This window comes from Psittacula echo (genome assembly GCF_963264785.1).
Source record: "Psittacula echo genome assembly, chromosome: 13".
Classification (NCBI taxonomy): Eukaryota; Metazoa; Chordata; class Aves; order Psittaciformes; family Psittacidae; genus Psittacula; species Psittacula echo.
Window position 1 is genome coordinate 68,471 of NC_137749.1, and position 27,676 is coordinate 96,146.

At 43.1% G+C, this 27,676-nt stretch overlaps 1 protein-coding gene across 2 annotated transcripts in view; it reads right to left on the minus strand.

Moving 5' to 3' along the window:
• Nucleotides 1-464: 464 nt before the first annotated feature.
• ZNRF3 (zinc and ring finger 3) overlaps nucleotides 465-27,676 on the minus strand; it is an 81,226-nt gene continuing 54,014 nt past the window's right edge. Inside the window, exons 2-9 of one of the 2 annotated variants that reach the window (XM_080628709.1) lie at nucleotides 25,924-25,995; nucleotides 15,379-15,453; nucleotides 11,796-11,927; nucleotides 9,253-9,363; nucleotides 6,455-6,622; nucleotides 4,348-4,450; nucleotides 1,834-3,579; nucleotides 465-746 (exon numbers count right to left, since the gene is read on the minus strand). In XM_080628709.1, the coding sequence (XP_080484835.1) occupies nucleotides 703-746; nucleotides 1,834-3,579; nucleotides 4,348-4,450; nucleotides 6,455-6,622; nucleotides 9,253-9,363; nucleotides 11,796-11,927; nucleotides 15,379-15,453; nucleotides 25,924-25,935 (2,391 nt within the window). In that variant the 5' untranslated portion in view covers nucleotides 25,936-25,995 and the 3' untranslated portion in view covers nucleotides 465-702. The remainder of the gene's footprint in view (nucleotides 747-1,833; nucleotides 3,580-4,347; nucleotides 4,451-6,454; nucleotides 6,623-9,252; nucleotides 9,364-11,795; nucleotides 11,928-15,378; nucleotides 15,454-25,923; nucleotides 25,996-27,676) is intronic. The other variant, XM_080628708.1, reaches the window with a different exon arrangement.

The window sequence follows — 27,676 nt, forward strand, 5'->3', positions numbered from 1 at the left end:
GGAGGAAAACATTCAGAGCTACCTGTTTCCCTACCCCCACTCTGTTAAAATTAATCATAATGGCAGGAGACCCTTCCTAGTTAAATCATCAGAGCAGCATGAAAAGGGGAGAAGGGAAAAGGAGAAAGGAGACAGTCCAATGCTTCAGCTTCCTTAAAATTGCTCATATAACTTGCTGGCTACTAAGATTTGCCACTAGGATTAGTCAGTATCTGAGCATCCATACAGAAGCTGTATCCTTCTGGACTACTATATTTCAAGGTGCTATCTGGTTTCTAAGGCAGATGTAGCCCTGAGCTTATCGAAGGCTGGACTCCTTTATGTAGGAGGTAACAGCATCTACATATAGCCTGGCTTATTCAACACACCGTGTTACCTCTCAGCAAGAGCTGACACGGTCACTTCTAGAAAGAAAATATAAATAACACTTTGTTATTAATATAGAAGTGGCATCAGAGCTCGGAAATGCTCCACACCATGTCCCACATGGGCTTTGCTCACCAATGGAGGCCTGAAGGCTTCAGGCAAGAGGGACAAAGGAGACAACCAAGCCAATGTAGACACAGAGGAAGAGGAAGTGGGGGAGGGACTTCTCCACATTACCACTTTCGTCTGTTTGTCAAAGCTTAAAAAAATCAGGTTCATGAGAATTTGAAGTCTCTGATAAGCTCCACTTCTCCATCTGGGATCATCTGGACAGGTCTAGTCACCGATTTGGCTTCTCTCCAAGGGATGAGATCCAGCACCTGAAGGATAAAGAAAACTCAGGAACACTGCATCTAGAATACCACATCCAGTTTTGGGGGTCCCACAACAAGGCACTGATTGTCTGAAGCGCATTCAGCAGAGAGCCAAGATACTCGGAGGGCCGGAGCACTTGCCCTGTGAGAAGAGGCTGAGGTACTGGGGCTTGTTCGGCCTGCAGAAGAGGCGGCTCCAGGCACTCCCTAGCAGCTCTGCAATGCCTATATGGAGGTTGTCACAACAGTGGAGCCAGAGTCTCACAGTGATGCGTTTTGGACAAGAGGTAATGAGCTTAAGTTGAAACACGAGATGTTCAGACTGGATGCAAGGAAAATCATTTCACCATGCTGGCAGTTAAGCATGGGAACAAGGGCCCAGCAAGGGAGTGTCTTCTGCATCCGTGGAGGTTCTAGGGCCTGACGTGATAAACTCGGTCCAATCTGACAAACTGAATAACTTGGTCTGATCTCAGAGCTGGCCCTACTTTGCACAAGGAGGCTGGAGTAGATGATGGCCTGAGGTCCCTTCCAACCTGGAAGATTCCTATGAATACCCTTCAAAACAGCACTGGCAAGGCAGGTAAGGAATACCCTCTACATTCTGCAGGTACTTCTTTTTTCCCCCTTGTGTATGTCCACAGCAGAGACCTTCCCACATATTCTACAGCAATTCCAAGGTTTTCAGTCTTTTAATTTTTTTTTTAAGACAGAAACAGCCTGACTGCCACCTCCCAGCACTGTGGCTTTGCCCACTTATGCAGCTCACCATAGCTGCTATCACTGGAACTGGGTCCCTGGCTGTGGGGGCTCTAATGAGGGACTTGTACTAGCAGTCATGTTTTCTCCTCCCCACAACGGATGTGTATGAACACTCTTACAGGGTTAGATAGTAGACTGTCATGTTCTGTTCCTCTAGCTATGACCAAATGGATACAAGAGAACCCACTTTTGGCTGAAGGATTAGTCAATAACCTACTATTATGCAAAGGATGGCAGTAACCTTTATGGCTGCAGGTACCCAGGAAGCTGGCAGCACTCCACATACTAGGACAGAGAGGTTGCAAGCAATCAAAAAAAGCACACGTATTACCTGTGGCCTTTGTGGTCATCATCAGCTTCTGGGAGTTCAGAGCGGGACTGGGAAAGAGCATTCGAGCTTCTTCCTCCCGAGAGTAGGTCTGCTGCAGAAATGATGTTGCCTCATAGCACACCTCCCTCTCGTCCTGTACCTCTCCTATACCTTGGCAGTGCAGGTAAGTATCTAGCTCAGGTGTTCCATCCCAGGAACTACAGCCTCCTGTGTGGGTCCCTTGGCACTCTGCAGGAAGCATCAGCTCACAGTCTCTGTCTTCAGGAATTATGGGAATGCGTTGACCCAGATCGTAGACACTCTTACAGCAGCTTGGCAAGGTGTCATCAGGAAGCGTGTACTGCACATTCACTGCATAGTCTTCTGTATAGCAGCCACCACCTGCACTGCCACTGTTGCTACTACAGGCTACCTGCTTCTCTTCATAGAAGCAGCAGGGCAACCCCTCATATTTTACTCCATCTGTCCTACACAAGTGGTCTGAGTTAATACTGTACAAGCCCGGGGTGTTCCCTGACTGTGGTTCTATTCCTGGGCCACACGTCCCCCACAGTTGAGAGCTAAGGAAGAGTGCATTACAGTCAGCTGTCCCATTGCTAGGCTCCAGGGCAGAGTGCTGGAATTCAAAGCAGCATGCACATGCTTGCTCCATAAGCGGCCCTGCTATCTCTGGATTCTTCCAGTTCCTTTTAACATCCAAGGCAGTACCAAGAGTGGCCTCATGTCTTCCCTCTGAGGTAGTGCCATTTGCATCCCTGTGCTCCAGCGAGGAATTACTGCTATAGTTCGTATCCATGCTGCAATTAGACAGTTGGTCCCCTGAGGAAGAAGCTGGCACAGGCCGGCAGTCAGCACCCACCAGACTGTGACCATGAGCTGGGAGCTCATCCTGGTGGGGGCCCTCCAAAAGAACAATTGCACCCCTGTTTGCACCACCAACCTCACCTACTCGGCAAGGGCTCTTACTGCGGTAAATGTATGGGTCATAGTCACTGCTCAAAGAGCTGCGGAAGGTGGAGCAGCTCCCATAAACCCCCTGGTTGCTGACCTCCGTGCAGTCAACCATGGAATCACTAGAGGAGCAGTGACACTGACCAGAACTGCTGCTGCTGCTGCTGTCACTCCCAGGGCAGTCAGCCAGATATCCACTGCAGACTGAACGATGCCCATGATAGCAGCTAAAGCTGGAGGTACTGCCACTCTCCAAGCGGGATGAGGGCACTACATGTACCACAGGAGGGAAAAGCATGCTGCTACCGGGCTGAAAGGCACGGGAAGGACCCTTTGAGGAAATGCCAGCTGGAAGCTGTCCATCTTGCTCAGGGTAACTAAGGCCTTGGAAGTAGTAGTGCTGATACATGGTCTCATATTGGGAAACGCATGCTGCTTTGGAAAAGTTGCGCCCAAACTTGGATCTTCGGAAGTTGTGAGCTGGAGAATAAGCCCTATGTTCCAGGCTGCAGTGATGCGTGTTTGGTCCATGGTCCAAATGAATAGGCTGGTAACTTCGGATATAGGCTGGGGACGGGGCTTGGTAGAGGCTCTGATCACCATGTCGCTCAACTGTAAGCACCGTGATGGGGTTTCCATGAGGGTCCATGCTTGTCCGAGTAGGATATGCTGTTATCTGGTTTGCTCTGTGCACTCGGCCTGGGTAATGGACAGGTAGAATCACCCTCTGCTGCCGGCTGCGTGCTGGGTTGATGGATTCCAAACAGACTGGACCTACATTTCCCTTCTTCTGTTCTGAATGAGAAAAATCAGAGTGGAGAAGTAGGAGGGAATAAAAATGAATACACTGTGCAAGAAAGAAAGATATTTTGTTCCATTACATTACACAATAGAGCTCTTAAAAACAAAGCAACAACTTTGTACACAGAAGAAAAAATAACAAAACAAACTCAGTCAAGAGCATCTGCCTGGAAGCCTTTGAAACACTCAACTGGATTTTCATAAAATGAAAAAGAAGTTAAGTGATTACAGATACTGGTTTCATATGCAAAAGCTTCTGCTTACACAATATTCCTGATCTTGCAGGTTAAGAGCCAGGCTGGCAGTTACTGCTCAAGTTTTCGCTTCACTCTTTATTTTAAATGTATATTAATAGAAAACTTTTTCAAGACAGAGGAAATGGAAGGGAGAGCAAGTAAGGGAAACTACCTTCCAAGCTACACCACCACTGGGAAATAAAAAACCAATATGTTGTCTTGTCTTTATAATTACAAAGAGAAAATATAGCCATCTATTCTATCCATTTCTCTTCGCATCCAGCAGCTGACCAACGCTGCCCACTGCAAGGCATCACACCCATAGCCACAGAAAACCAGAAATGTGACCTGTTACTCCAGGGCACACAGTTAATTTTAAAAGAATTTAACCTTAACTGTATTTCTAGGGTTGTGTAACAATAAAGACTATGAGCTCTGGGGCACAATTGTACAGGCCCAATTTCTGTTTCATCTTGTAAACTGTTAAGCCCAGAGTGGATGAGAGCATCTTTACTGCAGCACTTACCTATGATGTTATGGCGGCAGTGAGGGCAGGTGTGATGCTGCAGTAGCCAAGGATCCACACATTTCTTGTGAAATCGGTGAGTGCAAGGAATAACACGCAGTTCCTACAAGAACAGATGGAGGAACATGAAAAAGTATTCCTTCCTAATGAGTGAATTTTTCACAACTTACTCCTAGTTTTTTTCAGCTACTAAACTGGTAATTTCCTCATGTTTGAGTGATAAGGAAAAAACTCCATCTGTTCCAACACAGCGAAAAGCACAGCAGCTAGTGATCAGCTCTCACTAAAAGAATAGTCTATTCTTCATTAGAATTCCATGCAGATAAACCACATTTCTTTAGGAACTTTTTGCTGCGTGTTCCTATGACCTAGCACTTTGAAGGAGCCCATCATTAAAGTTTTCCTTAATATATTAAATGAACTTCAAAAACAATTATCAATAGAGTCCATTCAATAATGCATCTTGCCTACAACTATTAACAGTGGAAAATACTCAGGGAAAAGCAAAAACAACACAGCATATATGATACTCTTTCCCTTGCCCAGCACTCTCATCCTCCAGCTATTATCTGTTCGCAGGATTTCCCTGAGCCTGCTGGATGTGTACCAGTTCAGAAATCTGAAACAGATCTTTCTTTCAAGTGCTGCTTAAATGTCCCCAGGAGCTCTGGTTTTGAATTTGTAACATGCTTTGGCAAGAAGTTCCACAGGACTACCACCCACTGACAGAGAAACAGCACATTTTGATTGACTTTGCATCCCAGCAGTTTCATTCAATTGCACTGGGGGAAAAAATGAATGTCTGATTCCTGTTCATGCTCTCCATTCACAATTTGTATTCCCTCTGCCCACAGTCAGTGTAGGATGAAACAGGCCTAGTCCACTCAAGCTTTTTTTTTTTTTTTTTTTTTTTGGCACATAAGCCATTCCAAATCTTGGATCACTTTTTGACTGCCCATTTCTGAAGCACCTTCATTTCCAATATATCTTTTGTGAAATGAGATCAGAAGTGCACACACCACTCAATGTAAGAGGATGACTGAACTTACCTGGTGGTGTAATTAGGTTTCCTGTTCAGTTCTCTAGATTTCCCTGTCTCATTTCTAATATCTGGTTTGCCTGTTTGACTTCCACGATGCACTGATCTGCTTTCACAAAGCTATCTAAACCAGCTGCAAGATCTTGTTCCTGAACAGTAATGCTCACCTCACAATCCATCACTAATACATGTGAAGCTCTTCCCTACGCATATCACTTCATGCTGAAGTTCATGCATGAATTTCCTGTCCAGTCAGTTTTGTACAGTCCTTATGAACTTCTTGTTTGCCTTCATCCTTGCTACTCTGAATAATTTCCCATCACCTAACTTTACTAATTTTCTGGCTGCAGCTTGTAACACTCCAATACTGCAGCTGGTATTTTCTATTGCCTTATAAATGACTGATCTTTTATGAATCATTTCAAAATAAAGTGTCATCAATTGTTTATATGGAAGTTTAAAGCAGTGATTATTGACTGCTTCTATTCTATGGAGCCTCTTTCCTATTTCATCCTTTCATTGCTTCCTCTGGGTAAAACTGTGTCACAGAAGGCAAACGGTGACATCAATGCAGTGATGGAAACTGAGGAGTCAGAAAAAGGTTCCTGAGCCTTCTGGCATCTCCTCCTTCTCTCTCCCCTTTTTTCCCAGCAGTGCCGTATACCTCACATTTTAAAGACAAGGTGCTACATCAAAGCTTAAGCAGCAAAACATGAAATGTATTCCTCATGCCAAGGGAGCTGGCACACAACATGACCTTAGCACACAATTTGTTAAAATTACTGAAGACAACTAAATGCTGAGGTAACCTGGACCCAGAAAAGCAATTTAATGGAGGTAGCAACTTGCAAAATTAAATCCCTCACCTCTTGCCTTGTAGTATGGGGAAAAGCCCTTCAGATTCCTTTGGGAGCTACGGAATGCAGCTGAGCTGGCTACTCAATGCAATCAGTCTGGCAAGTGGTACAGCCACAGTGCAGATTGTACCCAACAGCCAGCCGTGTACCACAGTGCTAAATTAAACCAGATTCATTTCAGCCCATGTTGAAGAAACCACTTATCCTTTACCTCCCCATCAATGTACTTCTCCAAGCAGATTGCACAGTCAGAGGTGGAGCTGCTGCTGAGTGTGTCCAGTGCTCCACAGCTACCTTCCTGATGTCCCTTACTTTTGGACTTAAACTTCCGAGTCTCCATTTTTTCCAGTGCTTGCACTGCAAGCCTGTTCATGGAATTCTACAACAGAAGAAAGTAAGAAATATGAAAAAAGGGGAAAAAAACCACACCAAAACAATAAAACAAAAACCCCCCAAAATCCTAACAAATAGGCAATGCTGCTGCAAAGGGACTATAGTGTAGTAGCACAGAAACACCACCATATCATGTTTCTTACCAAATCATACACGGTCCAGACTAATGTTTAATTTCATAAATAAAGCAGAGGGAAGGCTAATTAGAATTTATATCAGAAGCCTCTTAAAAAAAAGAAAAAAGTATGCCACATGCAGTAGTGAGAATGGTAACTTACTCTGAATTGAAACAGGGTGAAAGAGCTGACAACTGGGATACACTGCAACTGCTTCACTAATAAGCAGCAACTACTTACGGCAACATATGAGTTCTAGCCAGGAGCTTTTTTAACTGTCAATATTGATGGTAATACCCATTATGCTGCTACCACCATACTAGATGAAGCAGTACACGAGAGAGGGATTAAACTGAAATGTTACTAAATTACATTTCCCCTCCCCATGAATTTAATCAATAGAAGTTTAGGAAGGCAGTGGGCTATCTTCCTTTTACTGGAGAATTTATCATCCCCCTTTTTAACACTGCTTTTTAACACTGCCGTTGGCCCACAACATCTTTTTGATTCCCACTCTGTATGTCCAAAGCAAGAGTCCTAAGCATCTACACTACTTTGCATTCCTTCTACATGCATATACTGGACAGTTTTACCAGTACAAACTTCAGAGTTCATTAGCTTCCATTTACTTTCCTTTTCATGTTTGACAGGACAAACCTCTAAGTATTTCACCTAGAATTTCTCCTAACTAAACTTTTCACCTTGCAAACCTCTCCCATTAAGCATCAATACATGTTACTCTATTTAAAAGAGCTGCAATTTATTTTAAATTCTGAAATCCTCTCCACAATACAGCAAGAAGAGCTTGGACTTCTCCTAGAAGTACACCAGGGATACTAAATCAACCTCTGAACAATCAAAAATCTTATTCCTTCTCAACGATTAAATGGACTGCTTCTGTACTTGTCATTTCAGGATTTAACTGAATGAACATCACAGGCCAACGCAGATCTCCTTTAAAGACATTTCTTAATTCTTCCAAAGGCCTACATGCATGCATAAAAGCCCTTTCACAGTTATTTTAAGTTGGTGTCCAGCACTTCCAAAAGAATCATAGAATAGTCAGGGTTGGAAAGGACGTTAAGATCATCCAGTTCCAACCCCCCTGCCATGTGCAGGGACACCCCACACTAAACCATGCCACCCAAGGCTTCATCCAACCTGGCGTTGAACACCGCCAAGGATGGAGCATTCACAACCTCCCTGGGCAACCCATTCCAGTGCCTCACCACCCTCTCAGTAAAGAATTTCTTCCTTATATCCAATCTTCCCGTTACCCCTTGTCCTATCACTACAGTCCCTGACGAACAGTCCCTCCCCAGCATCCTTGTAGGCCCCCTTCAGATACTGGAAGGCTGCTATGAGGTCTCCACGCAGCCTTCTCTTCTCCAGGCTGAACAGCCCCAACTTTCTCAGCCTGTCTCCATATGGGAGGTACTCCAGTCCCCTGATCATGCTCATGGCCCTCCTCTGGACTTGTTCCAACAGTTCCATGTCCTTTTTATGTTGAGGACACCAGAACTGTACACAATACTCCAAGGGAGGTCTCACGAGAGCAGAGTAGAGGGGCAGGATCACCTCCTTCGACCTGCTGGTCACGCTCCTTTTGATGCAGCCCAGGATACGGTTGCTTTCTGGGCTGCGAGCACACACTGCAGCCGGCTCATGTTCATTTTTTCACTGACCAACACCCCCAAGTCCTTCTCCACAGGGCTGCTCTGAATCTCTTCTCTGCCCAACCTGTAGCTGTGCCTGGGATTGCTCCGATCCAGGTGTAGGAGCTTGCACTTGGCATGGTTAAACTTCATCAGGTTGGCATCAGCCCACCTCACAAGCATGTCAAGGTCCCTCTGGATGGCATCCCTACCCTCCAGCGTATCAACCAAACCACACAGCTTGGTGTCATGGGCAAACTTGCTGAGGGCACACTCAATCCCACTGTCCATGTCACCGACAAAGATGTTGAACAAGACCGGTCCCAACATTGATCCCTGAGAGACACCACTCGGTACCGGTCTCCAGCCGGACATCGAGCCATTGACCACAACTCTTTGCATGTCCAGCCAGTTCTTTATCCACTGAGTGGTCCATCCATCAAATTGATGTCTCTCCAATTTAGAGACAAGGATGTCATATGGGACAGTGTCAAACGCTTTGCACAAATCCAGGCAGATGAAGTCAACTGCTCTGCCCCTGTCCATCAGTTTCGTAGCTCCATCATAGAAGGCCACCAAATTGGTCGGGCAGGATTTCCCCTTAGTGAAGCCATGCTGGCTGTCACCAACCACCTCCTTGTTTTTCATGTGCCTTAGCATTTCTTCCAGGAGTATCTGCTCCAAGATTTTGCCAGGCTCAGAGGTGATACTGACTGGTCTGTAATTCCCTGGGTCATCCATTTTCCCCTTCTTGAAAATGGGGGTTATAGAAGCGAGCAAGTTCTAGGACAAGGTAAGAGAAACTAACTTTGAGCATTCAGTGAGTAACTCATTACTGCTCTTACCTGACTACGTCGCTGTTTTAGTTTGATCTTGACAAGAAGAATAAGGCAAACAAGAGACACAACCACGAAGAAGGCCAGGAAAATTCCCATGTCAAAGTACTCGGTCGGTTGCTTAAAAAATAAAACAAAAATATTATTTTTCCTTTTGCTCAATTTCCAATCTGTTGTTCCCTTCCCTTCTCTACTTTCTCAGTGGTCACTGTCCAATGTACACAGTCACAATGGCAAAAGTACACGCTGTTCTGTTCATTAACCGGGATTCTAGGAGACAAAACCTGGGTCTCAGGTCACTGCACAGTATCACAGTATGCTAGAGATTGGAAGGGACCTCAAAAGATCATCTAGTCCAATCCCCCTGCCAGAGCAGGAACACCTAGATAAGGTTACACAGGAAGGCGTCCAGGCGGGTTTTGAATGTCTCCAGAGAAGGAGACTCCACAACCCCCCTGGGCAGCCTGTTCCAGTGTTTTGTCACCCTCACCGAGAAGAAGTTTCTTCTCAAGTTTAAGTGGAACCTCTTGTGTTCCAGTTTGTACCCATTACCCCTTGTCCTATCATTGCTTGCCACCGAGAAGAGCCTGGCTCCATCCTCATGACACTCCCCCTTTATATATTTATATACACTAATAAGGTCACCCCTCAGTCTCCTCTTCTCCAAACTATAGAGACCCAGCTCCCTCAGCCTTTCCTCATAAGGGAGATGCCCCACTCCCTTAATCATCTTAGTTGCCCTGCGCTGGACTCTCTCCAGCAGGTCCCTGTCCTTCTTGAACTGAGGGGCCCAGAACTGGACACAATATTCCAGATGCGGTCTCACCAGGGCAGAGTAGAGGGGAAGGAGGACCTCTCTCGACCTACTGACCACCCCCCTTCTAATACACCCCAGGATGCCATTGGCCTTCTTGGCCACAAGGGCACAGTGCTGGCTCATGGTTATCCTGCCGTCCACTAGGACCCCCAGGTCCCTCTCCTCTACACTGCTCTCTAACAGGTTGTTCCCCAACCTATACTGGAACCTGGGGTTGTTCCTGCCCAGATGCAGGACTCTACACTTTCCCTTCTTATATTTCATCAAGTTTCTCCCTGCCCAACTCTCCAGCCTGTCCAGGCCTCGCTGGATGGCAGCACAGCCTTCTGGCGTGTCAGCCACTCCTCCCAGCTTAGTGTCATCAGCAAACTTGCTGACAGTACACTCAATTCCCTCATCTAAATCATTGATGAATATATTAAATAATACTGGTCCCAGTACTGACCCTTGAGGCACTCCACTAGATACAGGCCTCCAACTAGACTCCGCCCCATAGACTACAACTCTCTGGCTTCTCTCCTTCAGCCAGTTCACAGTCCACCTCACTACCTGATCATCCAGACCACACTTCCTCAGTTTAACTATGAGGATGCTGTGGGAGACTCTGTCAAATGCTTTGCTGAAGTCAAGGTAGACCACATCCACCACTCTGCCATCATCCATCCACAATGTTATTTCCTCATAAAAGGCTATGAGGTTGGTCAAGCATGACTTCCCCTTGGTAAAGCCATGTTGACTGCCCCTCATAACCCTCTTATCCTTGACATGCCTTAAGATGGCACCAAGGATAAGGTGTTCCATCACTTTCCCAGGGATGGAGGTGAGGCTGACCGGTCTATAGTTACCCGGGTCCTCCTTCTTGCCCTTTTTGAAGACTGGAGTGACATTTGCTTTCCTCCAGTCCTCAGGCACCTCTCCTGTTTCCCAAGACTTGGTAAAGATGATAGAGAGTGGTCTAGCAATGACTTCCGCCAGTTCCCTCAGCACCCATGGGTGCATCCCATCTGGACCCATGGATTTATGGGTATATGCCAGCCACTAGATAGCAGCTTTACAGTGTCTCTGAACCAGTCCCACAAAGCCCAGTTTTAACTGAGTGAATCACCCCCACACAAATTTTCACAATTTACTGGTTTGCTTCTGTACTTAAGTGAGGGAAAAATAAACATTTGAATTTTCAGTGAATGGCTCACTTCATAAATATGTTTCTTAACAGAAGGATTCCATAAAAATACAGCAAAAGCAAAGGGACAACTGGGACATGGATGACCTCTAGCTTTTTTGTTCTTCTGTAAACCACATGTCTGAAAGAAAGTCTAGAAAAAACATTTTGTATTACAATTGCAAGTATCAGGTATCAATTAATCTATGTTTAAAATACCACACAGAATTACTAACACAGGGTATGCTACCTTACAAGTCTGAACTACCAGGAGCGTGCAACAATTGAGTTAAATAGGAAAAAGGAAAACTTCTATTATATAAAATTTTTGCCTATTTATGTATTAAAGAAGAATCCTCATGCAAGACAGCAGAAGCCACATTGCGGATTCTATACTTACATGAAGTGTGGCTGCTTGTCCATAGTGCAGCTGCTCAGCTTATTTAGGTCAACAAAATTTCACATGTATGATGCTCATGAGGGGCATCAAAGCGTCATTGCACTCAGTGCTGTTAGCACGCACTGCATGAAGTAACAGCAGGGCAATACCTAGATAGTTTCTGAAAGTCTCACCCGTGGGGGGCGATGCTGAATCCTTGCTCGTGCCACTTTCTGCTTGTTAACGATGTTCATCAGCTTGACAGCATCAGCTCCCTTCACATACACCACTGGTCTCTTCAGAGGGTCCTCTGAGCCCTGGTTCAGCTACAACAAAAAAAAAAAATCATCTACTCAAGAGGCGCATTTCAAGAAAACAACCTTTCTTTGGACAACGGAGAGAAAAGTAAAGGAATATGAGTGTGGAATTGATTCAAGCACCAAGTGTTCTTCTCTAGCACAGACCTTCACTTAAGTATTCCACAGACATAAACCTGAATGAAACTTTTGACTTAAGCTGCTTTATTTTTACTGACCAAAACTAAGATTAAGGATAAGCAAACACAGCAGCTTTAACTTAACTGCATTGTGTACTGGCACATGTATTAATATTTTAGTAAGTTAAACCTCAGAATCAAGAAGAACAAAAATGTGCACATTCAAAATAAATTAAAAAAAAAAAAAAAAGGAAAAAGAAATTGGCCTTGCTACATTTTCTAAACCTTCGTTATTTCAACTTTGCAGTTACATTATTCATGTACAAACTTCTTTGGCTTTCTGAACAATCTCGTATCAGAGTCTTGTCTTCCAGGCTCTTTGTGCCTAGTCAATTTATTAAAATCAATAATTTCTGCTACTTAACTCAGCAAACTCATTCAAACAGTATTTTGGGTTCTAGCAGCCAGTAGAGCTATTTATTACAGAATAGGGGCCTCAAAGACCAAAGCATGAGTAGATAGCTTAATTCACCCGTGAACTTCCTTCCAGGTACAGCTAAGTTTTTTGAAAGGCCAAATCAAAGAATCAGAAAATAATGCAGATGGAAGGTACCTCATGAGTCCCCAAACTCCTGGTCAAGGCTGGGTCAACTATGACAGGAGACCAGGCTGCTCAGGGCTTTAATCAGTCAGACATTGAAAACCTTCACATGTGGAGACTGCATAATTTTCTGGTCAACAAATCCAAAAAAATCCTATCTGCTGAACTACACATCAGAGAGGAAAATAACACAAGAGAATTGTTCAGTTACAAAGCACCACCACCATGATAAATTATATAGCTTATTCTGACCCACAAGAAAAATCCTAGTATAGTGGAGGGCTGATAAGAAACAAGCAAGGCACTGACAAGTGAATGGAAATGGTACAAAGGAAAGAAGAGATGACAGGAGTGTGAGTAAATTGAAGAAGAGCAGTGTATGGGAGAGATACCATACCTACCTGCTATTTCTGGCTAAAATATGTAGAAATTACCAACTGACTGTTTACATCATGCTGTTTACAAAGTACTCTACTTAATCTGTACAGAAGATGATGGTGACAGACTTCTTTGAGGCTTTAAAACAGATTCTTCCTAGTATGTGACTGGGCTTCTAAGAACACTGATCAAACTATTTTTAAGACAGATGTCTTATGAAGAACTAAAAACTAACATGTACCTTGAATCTAACTCATGGATCCTATGTGTCTAGAAAGCTTACTGGCCTATGGCAAAATCCAATCATTGTCCATATGTTCCCAAACACACATTCTCTCTCAAGCTTTCTTGTCTAAGAAAGAATTCACCTGATTCCTCAGTAGCTTTTACTGCTGCCAGACTCTCGCCAAACATGATGCTCTGTATGCTGTTGCTCTTCTTCAAACTATGCAAAAGTAAAACTAAGAAACAAATCAGACTTCACAGAGCATTTCTAAAAAGAAAAGCTTCATTCTTAATCTACAGCAGAAGACACTGAGATCAACAGGAATAAAGCCCATAGAATCTGTACTTAAAGACCTTCCATTTTGTAGCAATTCTGCTACCAAATTGTCCAAGGACAATTCTCCTGGTCAGGTCTCCTTCCTATTGCTGTTTACTGACAGGCAGGCGGGACTGCCCCTCATAATACTTCACTCTTTCCTTTCAAAGCACTCTCCCTCAGTTCTATTGCTTGGTAACAAGCATACCTGGGAAAACTTCCTTAACAGTTCCCCTCAGTGTCTTAGGATACCTTCATTTGAACCAAAGAGACTCCGTATTAACTAATGTTGGGTTTTCCTCCATTGTTATCCATCTGTCGTTGTTCTCCACAATTCCATCGTGAGTGCCAAGATGGTATTTATTTCAAAGAAAAATTAATTAGTACCCCTGATGCCAAGGGTTTCGAAGACTTCGGCTGAGAGTCAAAATGCATGAAACAAGTGTCCAGAACAGCATGAGAACAGAGCCAATCAAGTAACTCTTATGTATGGAGTATGAAAGCTCGTCTAGTCACTCTTCTGTTTGTGTTTGCATAGGCTGCTGCTGTCCTCAAATGGAGCCTACTTTGTCAGCTACTGCACTAAGCCACTAATCTCCTTCCATTCTATTGGTACACTCAAAATACTCAATCATCTTCTAGCTACTGGGACAGTTGCACCCAGTTTATTATGAAGAATCAGGGAAGGACAACAGTTGCTGGTAGAGGGAAGAAAGCAAGAGGCAATAACTCAGCTTTGCAAGGTCAGAGCAGGGTGGCTGAAAGTAGCTGGAAGCTGTAATACAGAGAAAAAATTGGAAAAAGACAGATTACAACTTTGTGCAGATAATTTTTCTGTGTATAAAAGGAGAAAAAATATCCCTGATAATGTTTGGAAGATCAAGGCTGTAGCCTTGACGCACACGCAGAGCACAGTTCTCAAAGCATCCAATGCACGCAGGCTCTGCATTCCTTTGTCCAGGATGCTAATTTCAGAATTAAAGCCAGCTCTTTTAAAATATACATTGCCTCTCTCTTCCCCAAAGTTCAAGCAACACTTATACATTCAGCCTCACTTGCTTCTGCTGTAGCACAAACAATAGTTCTGTTTCAAGACAAAACCAAACCAAATCAAATAGAGACTATTTTTGTGCTTGTTATATTTCTTCTCTCTATTCAAAACTCAGAATTGGCTGGGGGGATCTTGTCAAAGCATTTCACAGAGCTATGACCTCATCCATTTCAAATGAAGAGATGGAAATTGTACTGAGATTCCCTCCAAAAAAGAAAAAAACATTGCCTGTCCACAAAATACATAGGCCAGAAATCATCTGCTGTGAACAAGAAAGAAATGTTTATATTTTTTATAAGAAACTTGTTTGGAACCAGGTTTGAAAATCATCTTGCACCTCAAAAATAGCTGCTCAACAATAGCATCAACCACCAGCTGGGTAGGGCCAAACACCCTGCGTTTGGTACACACAGCTGGGCAAAGAAAACCTCCTTGACTAGATAATGGTCCACAAAACAAAAAAACTGCCTCCATCCTATCTTAAAACGTCAATCTCAGACCTGAATTCTGGACTCTAACAAAGGCTAGGGAAAAAAAAAAAATGTAACTCCCCAAACTTTTCTCTTTCTAACACATTCTCAACATCTCCATTGCTTCTTGCCTGCCAGAAGATGAGCAGGAAAACCACAGCACCAAAGCTACCCAGGGTCAGCAGCCGCATGTTTTAAGGCAGCTTGTGCTCCGAAACCTGTGTGCTCTCAAGTCGTGCTTCAGCAACCCTAAAAGAACCCAGTAGAGACTGTAATAAAACCAGGCTTCCTTCTTCATACCTGATCAATGGCATCTGGGTTTTCAGAAACATCAAAGATGACTGCTGTGGCTCCTCGCTGTACTGCTCGTTTTGCCTGAAATAAGAAAGACAGCATCCTCAGTCCCACTACAAAAGATGACTTCTTACCCCCAAAATGACTCCTTCTCACCTCCAGATAGCAAACTTAACATTTTGTGTTTCTGTGCAGTTAAAACAAATGACAAAATAATTACAAACACAGTAGTTCCTGAACCAGCATGGAATGCAGTTAAACTTCACTATAGCTTCTGCAGTCTCTCTGCCCCCTCCTTCTCAAACTCCTTAAACAAGCTTTTAAAGGAATTCAAATGTGATTTAAACACTCCAAAGACTTTAAAGACAAGAACTTTTAAAAAATTTTATTACTTTCTTTTTTGCCACGTTACTTTGGAACTGCCATTGAAAACAATATTCCCTGTGACTTGCGGTGGAGAGACAAACTCAGTGTAGAAAATAAAGGTGGATCAAGCTGTTTACTCTTTTTCAGCGTCATTCTCAGAGTCACGACAAACTCCAGCATACCACAATCGCTGCAAAAAGTGCTCTTCCTGACCATTAGAGGTCAGAACTGCTGCACACAACACTTCTTACCCAGAGAAGATCAGATTTATTTTAAGTCCATGGCTTTTCATCAAACATATAGCCAAAACCTGGAGTTACCAAGAGCACAGAGAAGAAATTACGATGTATTAAAAAAACCCTGGGATATAGAAAACAGCATCTTAACTACCGAGGCTAAACTGGTATTTTTACCAGTTTCTGCCACTGTGCCTCTGTACGTTCTGTTCCAATGCTGCTCCATGACTCCACAGACTCCCAGTGACTTTTAAAGCTGTTACTGCATTTGTTGGACACAGAAAGCAAGTAACTGTTTCTCCAAGTGATGATAGCTATCACCATCACAGCACTAAACAAGTGGACACTGGCTTCTCATAGAGATGAACTTAAATTGAGATACAAGAGAAACATAGAAAAGTGATAAATTATGAAACATCACTGTTTTCCAAGAATGCTGCTCAGCACAGAGATGTTAAATTTGAACACCTACAGGCCACTTTTTTTGCTCTGTTCTTGTATTTTTATTTTAAATCAACCATGCCCGTCAGGCAGCGCATGAGGGAAACCAAATACTGAGCAGGGTCCTTCTGAGCCCAGCAGGTATTCGCCTCCTCTTAAGTCAGCACACCCGGGTTGTCACTAACAGCTGCTCGGGAGGAAAAGTTAGAAGGAATCTACTGCACATTCAGCACCGCAGCGGCCCGGGGTGGCCGCTCGTCCAGGCTTCCCTCAGGTCACCTCCCAGACACGCCGTGCTCGTCCCACACCCGAGGCGCCTCGGTGTATGAAGGCGTTTCGAAGACACTGAGCAGGCTGGTTCAAAGAAACGCCCTGGTTGCGCGCACCAAATCCCCTTCATCTCCCGCTACCGCAGCGCCCGCAGAACCACACACCGCCCCGGAAGTGACGTCCTCACACGGGTCGCTGCGGGGCCGTGTTGGGAGCGCGGCTTTCCCCGGCTCCGAGTTCCCTCCGCGGGAACGGTCGGTACGGCCCGTGGAGCTGCTCCAGCGCTGCCGCCAGCCGGCCTTCCAGGTTTCTTGGCGAGAGCTCAGAGAGCAGCCGGAGCACCGCCCCGCGGTCACTTAGAAACCACTGCCCCGTGCCGGGGAGCGAGCAGGAGCCAGCAGGCCGGGCCCGAGCGCCGACACCTTTCGGCTGGCGTTCCCCTCCTTCCCCCTTCAGCCCAAGGCAGCAGCCGCGGCACAGCGCTCTCGGGGCTGCGGGCCGCTCCCGCCCCCCCAGACCCGCGCTCCTGGAAACGTCCCGCCCCTACGCAGCCAGCAGGAGCTCAAACTGACACTGCGATGTAAATACCACTTCAAATAATGCCGGTCCAGACCTGGCACGTGACTTTCTCATTTAGGGCTACACAGCATTTAAGGACTGCCCCTACACATTGCAGCCCATGGCAAGCAAACAGGCATTTCCTCAAGGCAATTCTTGCGCAACTGCCAACAGTGGAGGGACCAAGCTATATCCCTTTGTGAGATTGTCTCCTGTGGTTTAAAATGAATGACTATCACTACAGCGCAGCATTCTTCCTCCCCCCCGAGGAATAAAAACAAACAAACAAAATTTGACAACTGCACTTTTAGTAATTCAAATGATCACTCGTTCATAGTGACAAGAACCTTCCCACTTTCCTCTGTGTTACATCTGAAAGCCCCTTGCACCGCAGAGCCATGCACTTGACCTGCTCATGCTACAGGGCTGCTGTACGCAAGCGCCACCAGCATAACTTTTACTTCTGTACAGTGCTCCAACACCCCAGTTGGAGCTCCAGGGAAGTTATACATGTGCTGTGTAGATCAGCAGCTAATGCCAGCTCAAATGTGCAAAAAACAAGGATGTAGAGAGAACTAATCATGCCTTAGTCCTAGAAGCAAGGCTGGAAATGGCAACAATTGCTTGTTATGGGCAATTCAAAAGTTATTTTTTTGCCTTAAGTGCAAACACACTAAACCATGAAATACAGCTTAGATATAAGTAGGTCTTTATAGGATAGAGTCAAGTACCTGGCATCTTATTTATAGTCATTTAGGTTGAAAAAGCCGTTTAAGATTCATCAACTCCAACCATTGCTCCAGCACTGCCAAGCCCACCACTAAACCATGTCCCCAAGCACCACATCTACACATCTTTTTAAATACCTCCAGGGATGGTGACTCTACAACTGCCCTGGGCAGCCTGTTCCAGTGCTTGATAACCCTTTTGGTGAAGAAATTTTTCTTAATACCAGTCTAAACCTCCCCTGGTGCAGCTTGAGGCCGTTTCCTCTTGTGTCCCATCCCTTGTTCCTTGGGAGCAGAGCCCAGCCCCTCCTGGCTCCATCCTCCTGTCAGGCAGCTGTAGAGAGCGATTAGGTCCCCCCTGAGCCTTCTCTTCTCCAGACTGAACCCCCCAGGTCCCTCAGCTGTTCCCATCACACTGTGCTCCAGGCCCTGCACCAGCTCCATTGCTCTTCTCTGGCCCTGCTCCAGCACCTCAATGTCTCTCTTGTAGTGAACACAGGATTCCAGGTGTATCCTCACCAGTGCCCAGCACAGGGGAACAACCACTGCCATGGTCCTGCTGCCACACTATTACTGATACAGACCAGGATGCTATTGCCCTTGGCTACCTGGGCACAAGCTGCTCATATTCAGCTGTCTGTAGACCAACAGCCCCAGATCCTTTTCTACCGGGCAGTTTTCCAGCCACTCTTCCCCAAGCCTGGAGCATTGCATGAGGTGGTTGTGACCCAAGTGCAGGACACAGCACTGAGCCTTGTTGAACATCAGACAACTGGCCTCAGGCCCATGGGTCCAGCCTATCCAGATCCTGCTGTAAAGCCTTCTTGCTGTCAAGCAAATCAACACTCCCAACCAGCTTGGTGTCACCTGCAAACTCACTGAGGGGGCACTCAATCCCCTCGTCCAGATTGTTGAAAAAGATATTAAACAGTACTTGTACTTATCTATATCATAAATTATAGAGAATATGCACCTTGACTGTAATTATTGTTAAGAGCTTTGTCCACTTTAGGAATCTTTTCAGTGACACTGTAAGTTTTCCTCTGTAAATGAGCATTAAAAAGGGCTCAGCCATTTGCTAGACTCTGTTCAAAAACCTGGTAGACACTGGACTGTCTTCTCCAGTTGAATGATGGATGTAGGCATCTCTAAAGTAACTAAAATTATCAAGGATACAAAACCCCACCTTTGAACTTGCCCTTCCTCAATTCCTTAAACATCATCATCCTAGGACTTTACCAGAAGTCCTCTCCTAAACAATACATCTGGTCTACTTTGTACTCAAATAAAAATGTATACAGAAGGATACAGCATGTTCATCACACATTTTTAAAGGTGGTTTTTTTTTTTTTTTTGCAAATACACATTTGCTACATGCATGTTTCTGCAGTGTAGACCTCTAGCACAGAGATCATCATCACAGCTCATGGAGAAGGCTAATGAAGAGTTAGAGTGTATTTTGGACATCTACTTGTTTGAACTCACTGTTGATAACCATTACCAGTAAGATGCACATTAACTACTATCTCAAATGAAAATGTGGAAGAATTTACTAGATGCTGTAATGTAGAAAGGATGAGAGAAAACACATGGCAAGTGTGAGGAATATGTATCTTCACATCTCCAGGACCAAGGAGACGTTTATTCAGTTATTACCTGAAAGAACACCAGAAAGATAGGAAGAGCTCTGCACTCCCTTCCTGTGAGCGAGACTAATACAATAAGGAAGCAACAATTTCCTTGATGAGACAACCCAAGGGACTAGACACTTACTGAGCAGGTGAACTGCTTCCTCTCGTTCATTTGGATAGGTAGGACAGCAACAATCAGAACAATAAGGTCAGCCACGTGCTGACATTTATAAGGACCTTACATGCTTGCAGACAGAAACACTGCAAGCATCTCCTCCTCTCCTTTCTAGTACAGCCTCATTCCAGTTAATAGGTCAGTTATTATCAATAGCGAAGAAATCAACATAAGAAAGGCTGCTTCACAAGGTCTCAGTTTCAGAGAAAAATCATACCAAGGGCATTAGCCTTTATTCATTACATTTACTTCCTTGCCAGAGTTAGAATTCTCTCCCAATATACAGCTGTATCTACATATGAGGACATGGCACTAATCTAATGGGTTGCAGAGAGTGAATCAATTACAGATGAAAGAGGTACAGAGGCTTGGAACCATAGGTGGGGAAATCAAAATTCATTAATCATTTTTAACTCTGCCATTTACATCAACATAGTAATACATTACAGATTAAGATAGTAACTCAACAGCTTCTGTTGAAAATGGCTATGGGTAGAATCAGATTACTATTTATATATTTTTTTTAATTAATATCCTAGATAAAACTGACAGACTAAAGGGAGAAAAAAAAAGTTTAAAAGTATTGGCTGCCCATGTAAACCCACAGATACATCTGGTGTTCTAACACTATGCTCTCACAAATGCTTTCACATTAAGAAGTACGTATCTGTCTTCCTGGATTAGCCTCCTGGATTAGTTGGATCATTCATCCAACTCTAGGAATTCTCTTCTTGGAACTTAGTGCACTGTAAATAACAAATATTAATTATAACTATGGTATGTGGTACATGAGGAAGTTCATTTATTCCCTGCGTTAAAAAATGATGAAGACGGGGAGGGAGATTGGGCAATGGTGCAGGTGGTAACCAGTACAGATGCCAGTATAGTGCTTTTAGCAAACTATCCCAACTCTATTCCACCGGGTGCCAGCAGGTACTATTATCTGGTCCTCCCAATAAACAAGAGAAACAGAAAAGTAAGGATATAAGCATGCAGAAAACAGTCCTACAGGTCCCATAAGCAAAACATTGCTTTCAGTCAGAACTGAGGACAACACAGCTCCAACATGTATAACCACGGCTTTTTCATCCTCCCTTTCCTTCTCCTTTTTTTCTTTTTTTTTCCTCCCTCAATAAATTTCATGGGGTTTGGGGCAGAAAATATGACAATTGGGTTGCTTTAACTCTTCTGCAGAGATTGTAGAACAATACATCCTTATTTATACATATCTCCTGGCTGTGAACTGAGCCAGCCTCACCAAACTTGCATTCCGTCAGTTTCTGAGGTTTTCCCCTTCAATTCTCTATGAACTAAAAAACTTGAGCTATATTCTCTGTTTGACCCAGCCCACCAGATGCAATATTCCATGTCAGAATTCTCCACATTGTGGAGTTAGTGACCACAGATCTGCCAAAAAAAGTGAGATTATACAGGTGCAGTTAAGCAGCATCTTTTTAATAGCTAATGCTTCCATCAGCTCTGGTCCTCTGAAATAAGCTGTCAGCTTCTCACACAGCATACTGGTAACATGTAAGCAACACTCAGTAGCAAGCAACTTGCATATTCTGTGACTCCAAGAAACATGATTTTCAATGAAAAGGTCCCGTTTCTTGCTTTATTGCTCTGGAAAGGCAGATGAAGGATTTCAATAATCTTGACTGCTAGGGAATACAGCTGAAGGGATTAAGTTTCCATCTGCAATATTTCACCAGAATAAGTGATGAATAGAGCAATTCAGAAACAGCAACTGAGATTTATGTCTACAACGCTGCTCAAGAGAATTTGTATCTTTAGTGTTTGATGCAGACTTAAAAGTAGCAAAATCTGTTGCAGTAATTTTTAGGGCCCACAGACCAACTGATCTGCATCTGTTTTATCCGTATCAAGATCAAGTTAACAGCAGCTATTGTTAGGCAAAATAAAATATAATATAATGTTATCTCATTAACAGAATTACCTATTTCAAGTGCACACTGACAACTGTACTTGAAAAAGCATGGTGTATCAGCTACATGCAAAGACAGTCCAGCGAATCAATCTGCAGCACTCTGCTTTCCCATTGAGAATCTTGCAGACTTGAAGCATTATGTCAGACACACCATTTCATTACAGTTGTCAAACTGCAAAACCTCTTTTTCCCTGAGCTACAAAGAATACAGACAACAATATCTGAACAATATAGGCTTCCTCTGTCTCTCTCCTACACTGCTCTCACCAAGAACACCTTGCCCCTTGAACCACCACTGGAGCTAGAAAGCTGGGCCACAGGCCAGTTCTGCAGGGCAGAGGAGAAGGAGAAAAGGAGAAAAAATCATCTACTTTACAAACACCAGAAGTTACAAATTAACCAACTGATGCTTCAGCCCTGTTAATGTACAATTCCCCAGTCACTCCAGAAGCTAAATTAAACCAAGCATAAGCAGAATGGCATTTGAAACCTCTCGAGACAACAAAAAAGGGTCAGATTTCTGTCTAAAAGCAAAGACAGAATATCACAAGATCATCAAATCCCTGAGTATCACAGCATTATAAAATCCCTTCCTGACTGGAATACTCAACTTCTCTAGCACTTTGGGATATCTTTTATACACGTGCCCTATACATGACAGCTGTTTTAGCAATTAAGAAATGTAGGAATAGAAAATGCAAAGCAGTATTTTTAAATTTAAAAATATAATCACAATTAAACCACCATGTACTTCTCTAAAAATTAAAACATAAAAACATGTGCTTCTAGATTAAGAAAAGCATCACCTCACGCAGTATACGATCACATCAACAATACATACCAATGGGATCATGAGAGGCTCTCAGAGGGTTAAAATGAGAAAGGAAAAGAAAAATAAATCTCTTTTCTGGGGCTAGGGAGAAACATTGTGATCAGCTCTGGGTCTAGACTACATAAAAACAACAAGCACGCTATGGTACAGAGAGAAGTCATTAAAAGATGGAGACATGGGACGGGGTTGGAGGAATTGTAACTTAAAGGAACTATTAACCTAGAGTACTGTAAGAAGCTATCCCTTTAGCACCCATGCTGTGGAAATACAACATACCAAAGTTCCTAATCCAGGCACATAAGCTGTGTGCTTTAATAGAATACTACCTTAAAATTATGCATTGGTAGGTATATATATCAATAGGGAAAACAAAGAATTGTAATAATTCTTATGATTTAAGAATCTTGTGTTTAGAGGGGAAGATGGCAAAACTTTCAGAAATTTTAAGTCCTGCAGGAATTCCTTATAATCTCAGTCAATTCAATAGGGAAGTTCAACCCTCTTGAGAAACAAGCCTCACCTTACTGCAAAAAAAGTTCTTTTCAACAACACAACAGTTTTCCCAACCCATAGCTTTAGGTAAATATTTAGGTATTTTAGGAAAGAGGAAAAATTTCAAACAGATCCAGCCTTGTGAAATTATGTAAAGAGCATAGAACAGGTCTGAGGCATTTACAGTACTCTATCCAAGCAAGATATACCGAGTCAGCTAAATTAACCAAAATTTATTCAAAAAGACCTTTGTGCTCATTAATATCACACAGCTATCTTCTATCTGGAAGACAAGGCAAGATATGAATATGACCACAGCCCACCAAAAGTGCTGAGAAGAATTGAAAGCAAGTGTAACAAAATGTGAAATTAGTGATCTGAGCCAACTTTGGGTTTATACCTATTTTCAAATATAAGAAACTGATTCAGTGTCTTCTGCTTAGTACGACCTGTCTTGCTTAGCCTCACCCTCAAGTAGCTGGCCTTCATCCCTAGGTTGGTATCTACTGTAAAAAAGGACATTTTAGAGATAACACAATCATCATCCGAGGTGATGATGTAGATCCAAATCCTGGTAGTGACAGAAAATGCAGTGGTCTTTGCAGGGTTATTAAGAGCCTTCATGCAGTCTCTCAGAGTATATTCAGACAGACATCATATATACTGAGTTGTCAAGCAGCAAATGTATTTTCACTTCTCCACATTGAGTTTAAATTAGCTGTAGTGCATTCCCCTGGAGGTTCTGCCCTCTCTGTCAGGGATGATCATCTGAGTCCAGCTACAGAAGATGCATGTAACCTCTAGTCAAGGACTTCAGTCTCTCTTGAAGGAAGATGAAATCTTCAAAGATTTTGAGTCTGAACATTCAAAAGTGTTGAATCTGGACAAAGGTGTGTAAAATTCTGTTGATATCCAGTAGAATACTACCGATTCAGTGAGATCCTCCTCTCTCCTTCCCCTAGAAGGATCATCTTGGGTAGTATGTTCAGTAGTAAAAAGATGCATAGTGGGCCAGTATCCCAGTTTATCTAACAACTTGCCATGGACTGCCTAGCATAGGATGACATGGACTTTCTTTCAAACAGTGATCCTTGGCTTTGACTTATATTAGTTTTAAGGCTCCAGCCTGTGGTAGGCCCTTGTTTGTTGATTAAAAAAAAAGGGGGGGAGGAGAGAAGGAATAAAAAAAGTGGAGGCTCTTTGTTGCAAAGGGAAACTGGAAACTTCTCCCCACACAAGCAGAGACATGGCTGTATTGCAGAGGCCTCAGGGTAAGGATTAAAGAAAAACAAAATAGAAACCCTTCCATCTCTAATTAGGGTCTTCATTTGCCAAAGAGCCATTCCACAGCAGGAGGAATTACATTCAGGCCGTTGCTTGGATAACTTCTCCCAGCAGGTTGGCTCCTCAGAGCAGGCTACTCTGAGCCAACAGTTTCTGGTTACTTGGAGGCAAGCAGCCTGCATATTGTTTTAACTGGCCTGGCTTTTGCAGCCAGTTTTGCTGAAGAACAATCTTCTATTCAGAATGCAAAGATAAAAGCTTTGTTTGGTTTGAATTTGTCCCCAGTTTCTTTCTCCCTTTCTTTTTTTAAACATGGGAATTATAGGTTCTGGAGTTTGCATTATTTCTCTTGTAGACATCAATGTTTTTCCCCCTCTAGCCACTTGATTCTTTGCCAGTGAAGGCTGCTGTCTGGAGTCCAGCCATTCATCAGCCCCTACCTCATCATTAACGCTGTGGTGCTGGCGGTCACAGCTCATTGCTGGCGACAGGAAACCCTAACTTGCAAGAGGTTAACCACAGCCCATAAACAGCCAGGCTGGCTCATTAGTCCCTTACAGTCAGCTGAAGGGACCCTCTGGGAGTTTCAACACTGTTCATGGACTCAAGTCCATGCATTCTGTGCTCTTCACAAATGCCCCTCCTAAGCTCACTATTTGCATCCTTGAGCCTAAGTTTCACCTTTTTTTCCCTGTCCAAAGCTGACAAATTTCTTCAAGCATTCTAAAAAATTAAATATGCCTGTCATGTATTCTCTTGGCTTACCAATTGAACAAAACACCAATGGGCCAACAACTGAGATGTTAATGCACTAGAATACACACATGCTTTTGATATTTTTAATAGTTTTGGTAAGGGTTCCATATCCATGCTGAGCAATTCTAAGGCAACAACTATGTGAATGTTGATAATATGTACCTGATCTGACTAGAGAATTTATACCACAAATACATCCAGCTCCAATCTTCAAGAAATAACCTGACAGAATTGCAAGTTACTTGGTTAGTGCTCCAAGTGCTACACTGACCAACCCCCCCACTTTATACTCATTTTGAGTTTACAATATGACCATTTGATTCAATTGGAGTTGATTCCTTGAACTTAGTAGAAACATTAAATCATCACGCATCCAGGACATCATGTCATCCAAACAGGCACCTCTAGATAATATCCACCTGGCCATCATGAAGATGAAAATGTTTAGCGCAGAAAAACAGAGCTTCTGGCAATTATCTCAAAGGAGCAGGATATGAAGCACAATTTGTGTTACGTCTCACTTTATGTCTCCAATTTCTTATGATCTGCTATTTTCTACCACTGCCAACTGCGTCTACCCATCTTTTACTCTGAATACTGGAGTCCCTCTGATGCAGCTCTGGTTACATTCCCCAGTTCTCCAATTTCTCTCAAAGCCTTCTGTCTCTCAGTGCACCAAAATTAGGTGTGTCACTCATCTACAAAGTCCTAAATAATTCCATTTCCTGCCTCCATATCTGCTTTTTATTTCTTCACTTTCTGATCCACTTACCTGATTCTGCTTGCCAACCTTCTCTTGTGCTCATTTCTGTACTCCTACATAGCTGCACTTACCTGCCTATTCATTTTTCTCCTTCAAACTCCATTGCTGTAGTTCTTCCAACATGCCTGCCAGTATGCCTTCCCCTGTTAGAGAAGCAGGTAGATGCTGCAGGTAAAATAAAAAATCTCTTGCAATGCTTAAGAGGCTCACAAGGCATACAGAATCATGAGGGTCCATACACTTAAGAGACATGATATTACTACTACTACTACTAATAATAATATGTAAATTATTTATTATTTGTATGTGGGGCATATCTTAAAAAATTGTCTTTTCTCAGCCTGCACTTCCATTAGTCTCACTGGGAGTTCTGACTGAGCAGAGACTCCAGGAACACATGCTGTGCAACAGCAGCTGTTTCTTCAGCTTAAGGGAGAAGCAGCTGTGTTCCACAGTTGGTTGGAAAGGAGTGAAGATGGTGGTGGGGACTGCTAAGGACTCAACTCTAAAAGTGGACATTTATTTAAAGTAATCAATCCAACAATAGCAAATCTAAGGAGTGCCCATAGGGAGAAACATAAGAGACAGCCTTTCTTCATGAATAGCTGTTGCTTTTCAGAATGGAGCAGTGAACACAAAAAGGAAGTTAGTAAAATAATACAATAACAGATTGTTAGCACTAGCTGCCAGTGGAAAGGGCCCACAGCCACCCATGAATTAAAACTTGACAGACGTACTCCTTCTGAACTACATAACCTGATTCAGCCCTTGTTCATCCACTCCTTCAAGCATTCCCTTCTTTGGCTTTGACCCAGCTCTTTTCTTTCCTTTTACATCTTTGACCATATGACCTATACACAATACAAACCTTTCCTCTGTCTCCAGAATTTAAGTGGCTTGCTTGTCAGTTCTCTTACCTGTGTTAGAGTATGGTCTGTAGGGGATGGAAGAAGAGGCAACGAGATGGGAAGCAGAAATACAGCAAACTTTTGGCAAAAGTACTTTGCTTTATGTCATTTTGTTATTGTTGTTCAAAAATACATGCTTGTCCCTATCAGGAAGATTATGAGGACTATTTCTGTCTGACATTATGAAAATTCAGCTTCTTCCTGAAAATCCATATATTATCCCACCTTCTGGCATTATCTATGAAATTTTGTTAGAATTCCAGAAATCATTATGTCTATATGCTGTAGAGATCTGATCACACTGCTAGCACTGGGGAAGTAAGAAACGAGAACGTCAAAAGATAAACGACACCAGGAATATTTGCACAAGTAACAGTATCACTTCAAATACCATTTCTAAGCATGTTTTACCCTTGTTTAAAATGGAAGCTAACTTTTCAGGTGTCCTAGACATTATAAATTACAATGAAGTGGGGACCAACAAGAAACAATTACTATAATATTATAACACAGTTTTTGGTGCTTCAGGAAATGATAATTCCCTCTCTCTGTTTCTCAATATATTATTTAGAACAAATACAGTAAGAAAGCCACATGCATAGCAGGGATTACAATTATGTATGCTATTACTTTTCACAATTAGCTAATTCTAGGCAGTGCTAAGACAACAGACCATGGAAATAAAAAATTTAAATGCAAAGTTAATAGAGACTCTTAATGTGATTCAGAAAGTCAGAGTCTTTAACACCAGCCAGGATGCTATTCCCCTTCCCCCCCAAACATATACTCTTTCTTTCATTACAAAATAATGGGATTGACAAACAACATAGCCTGTGTTTTGAACAGAGTTTTGGCATGTACAATGTAGGTCTATCAACTAAGTCCACAGCCAAAGGTGTCTAGTCTCATTCAAGAA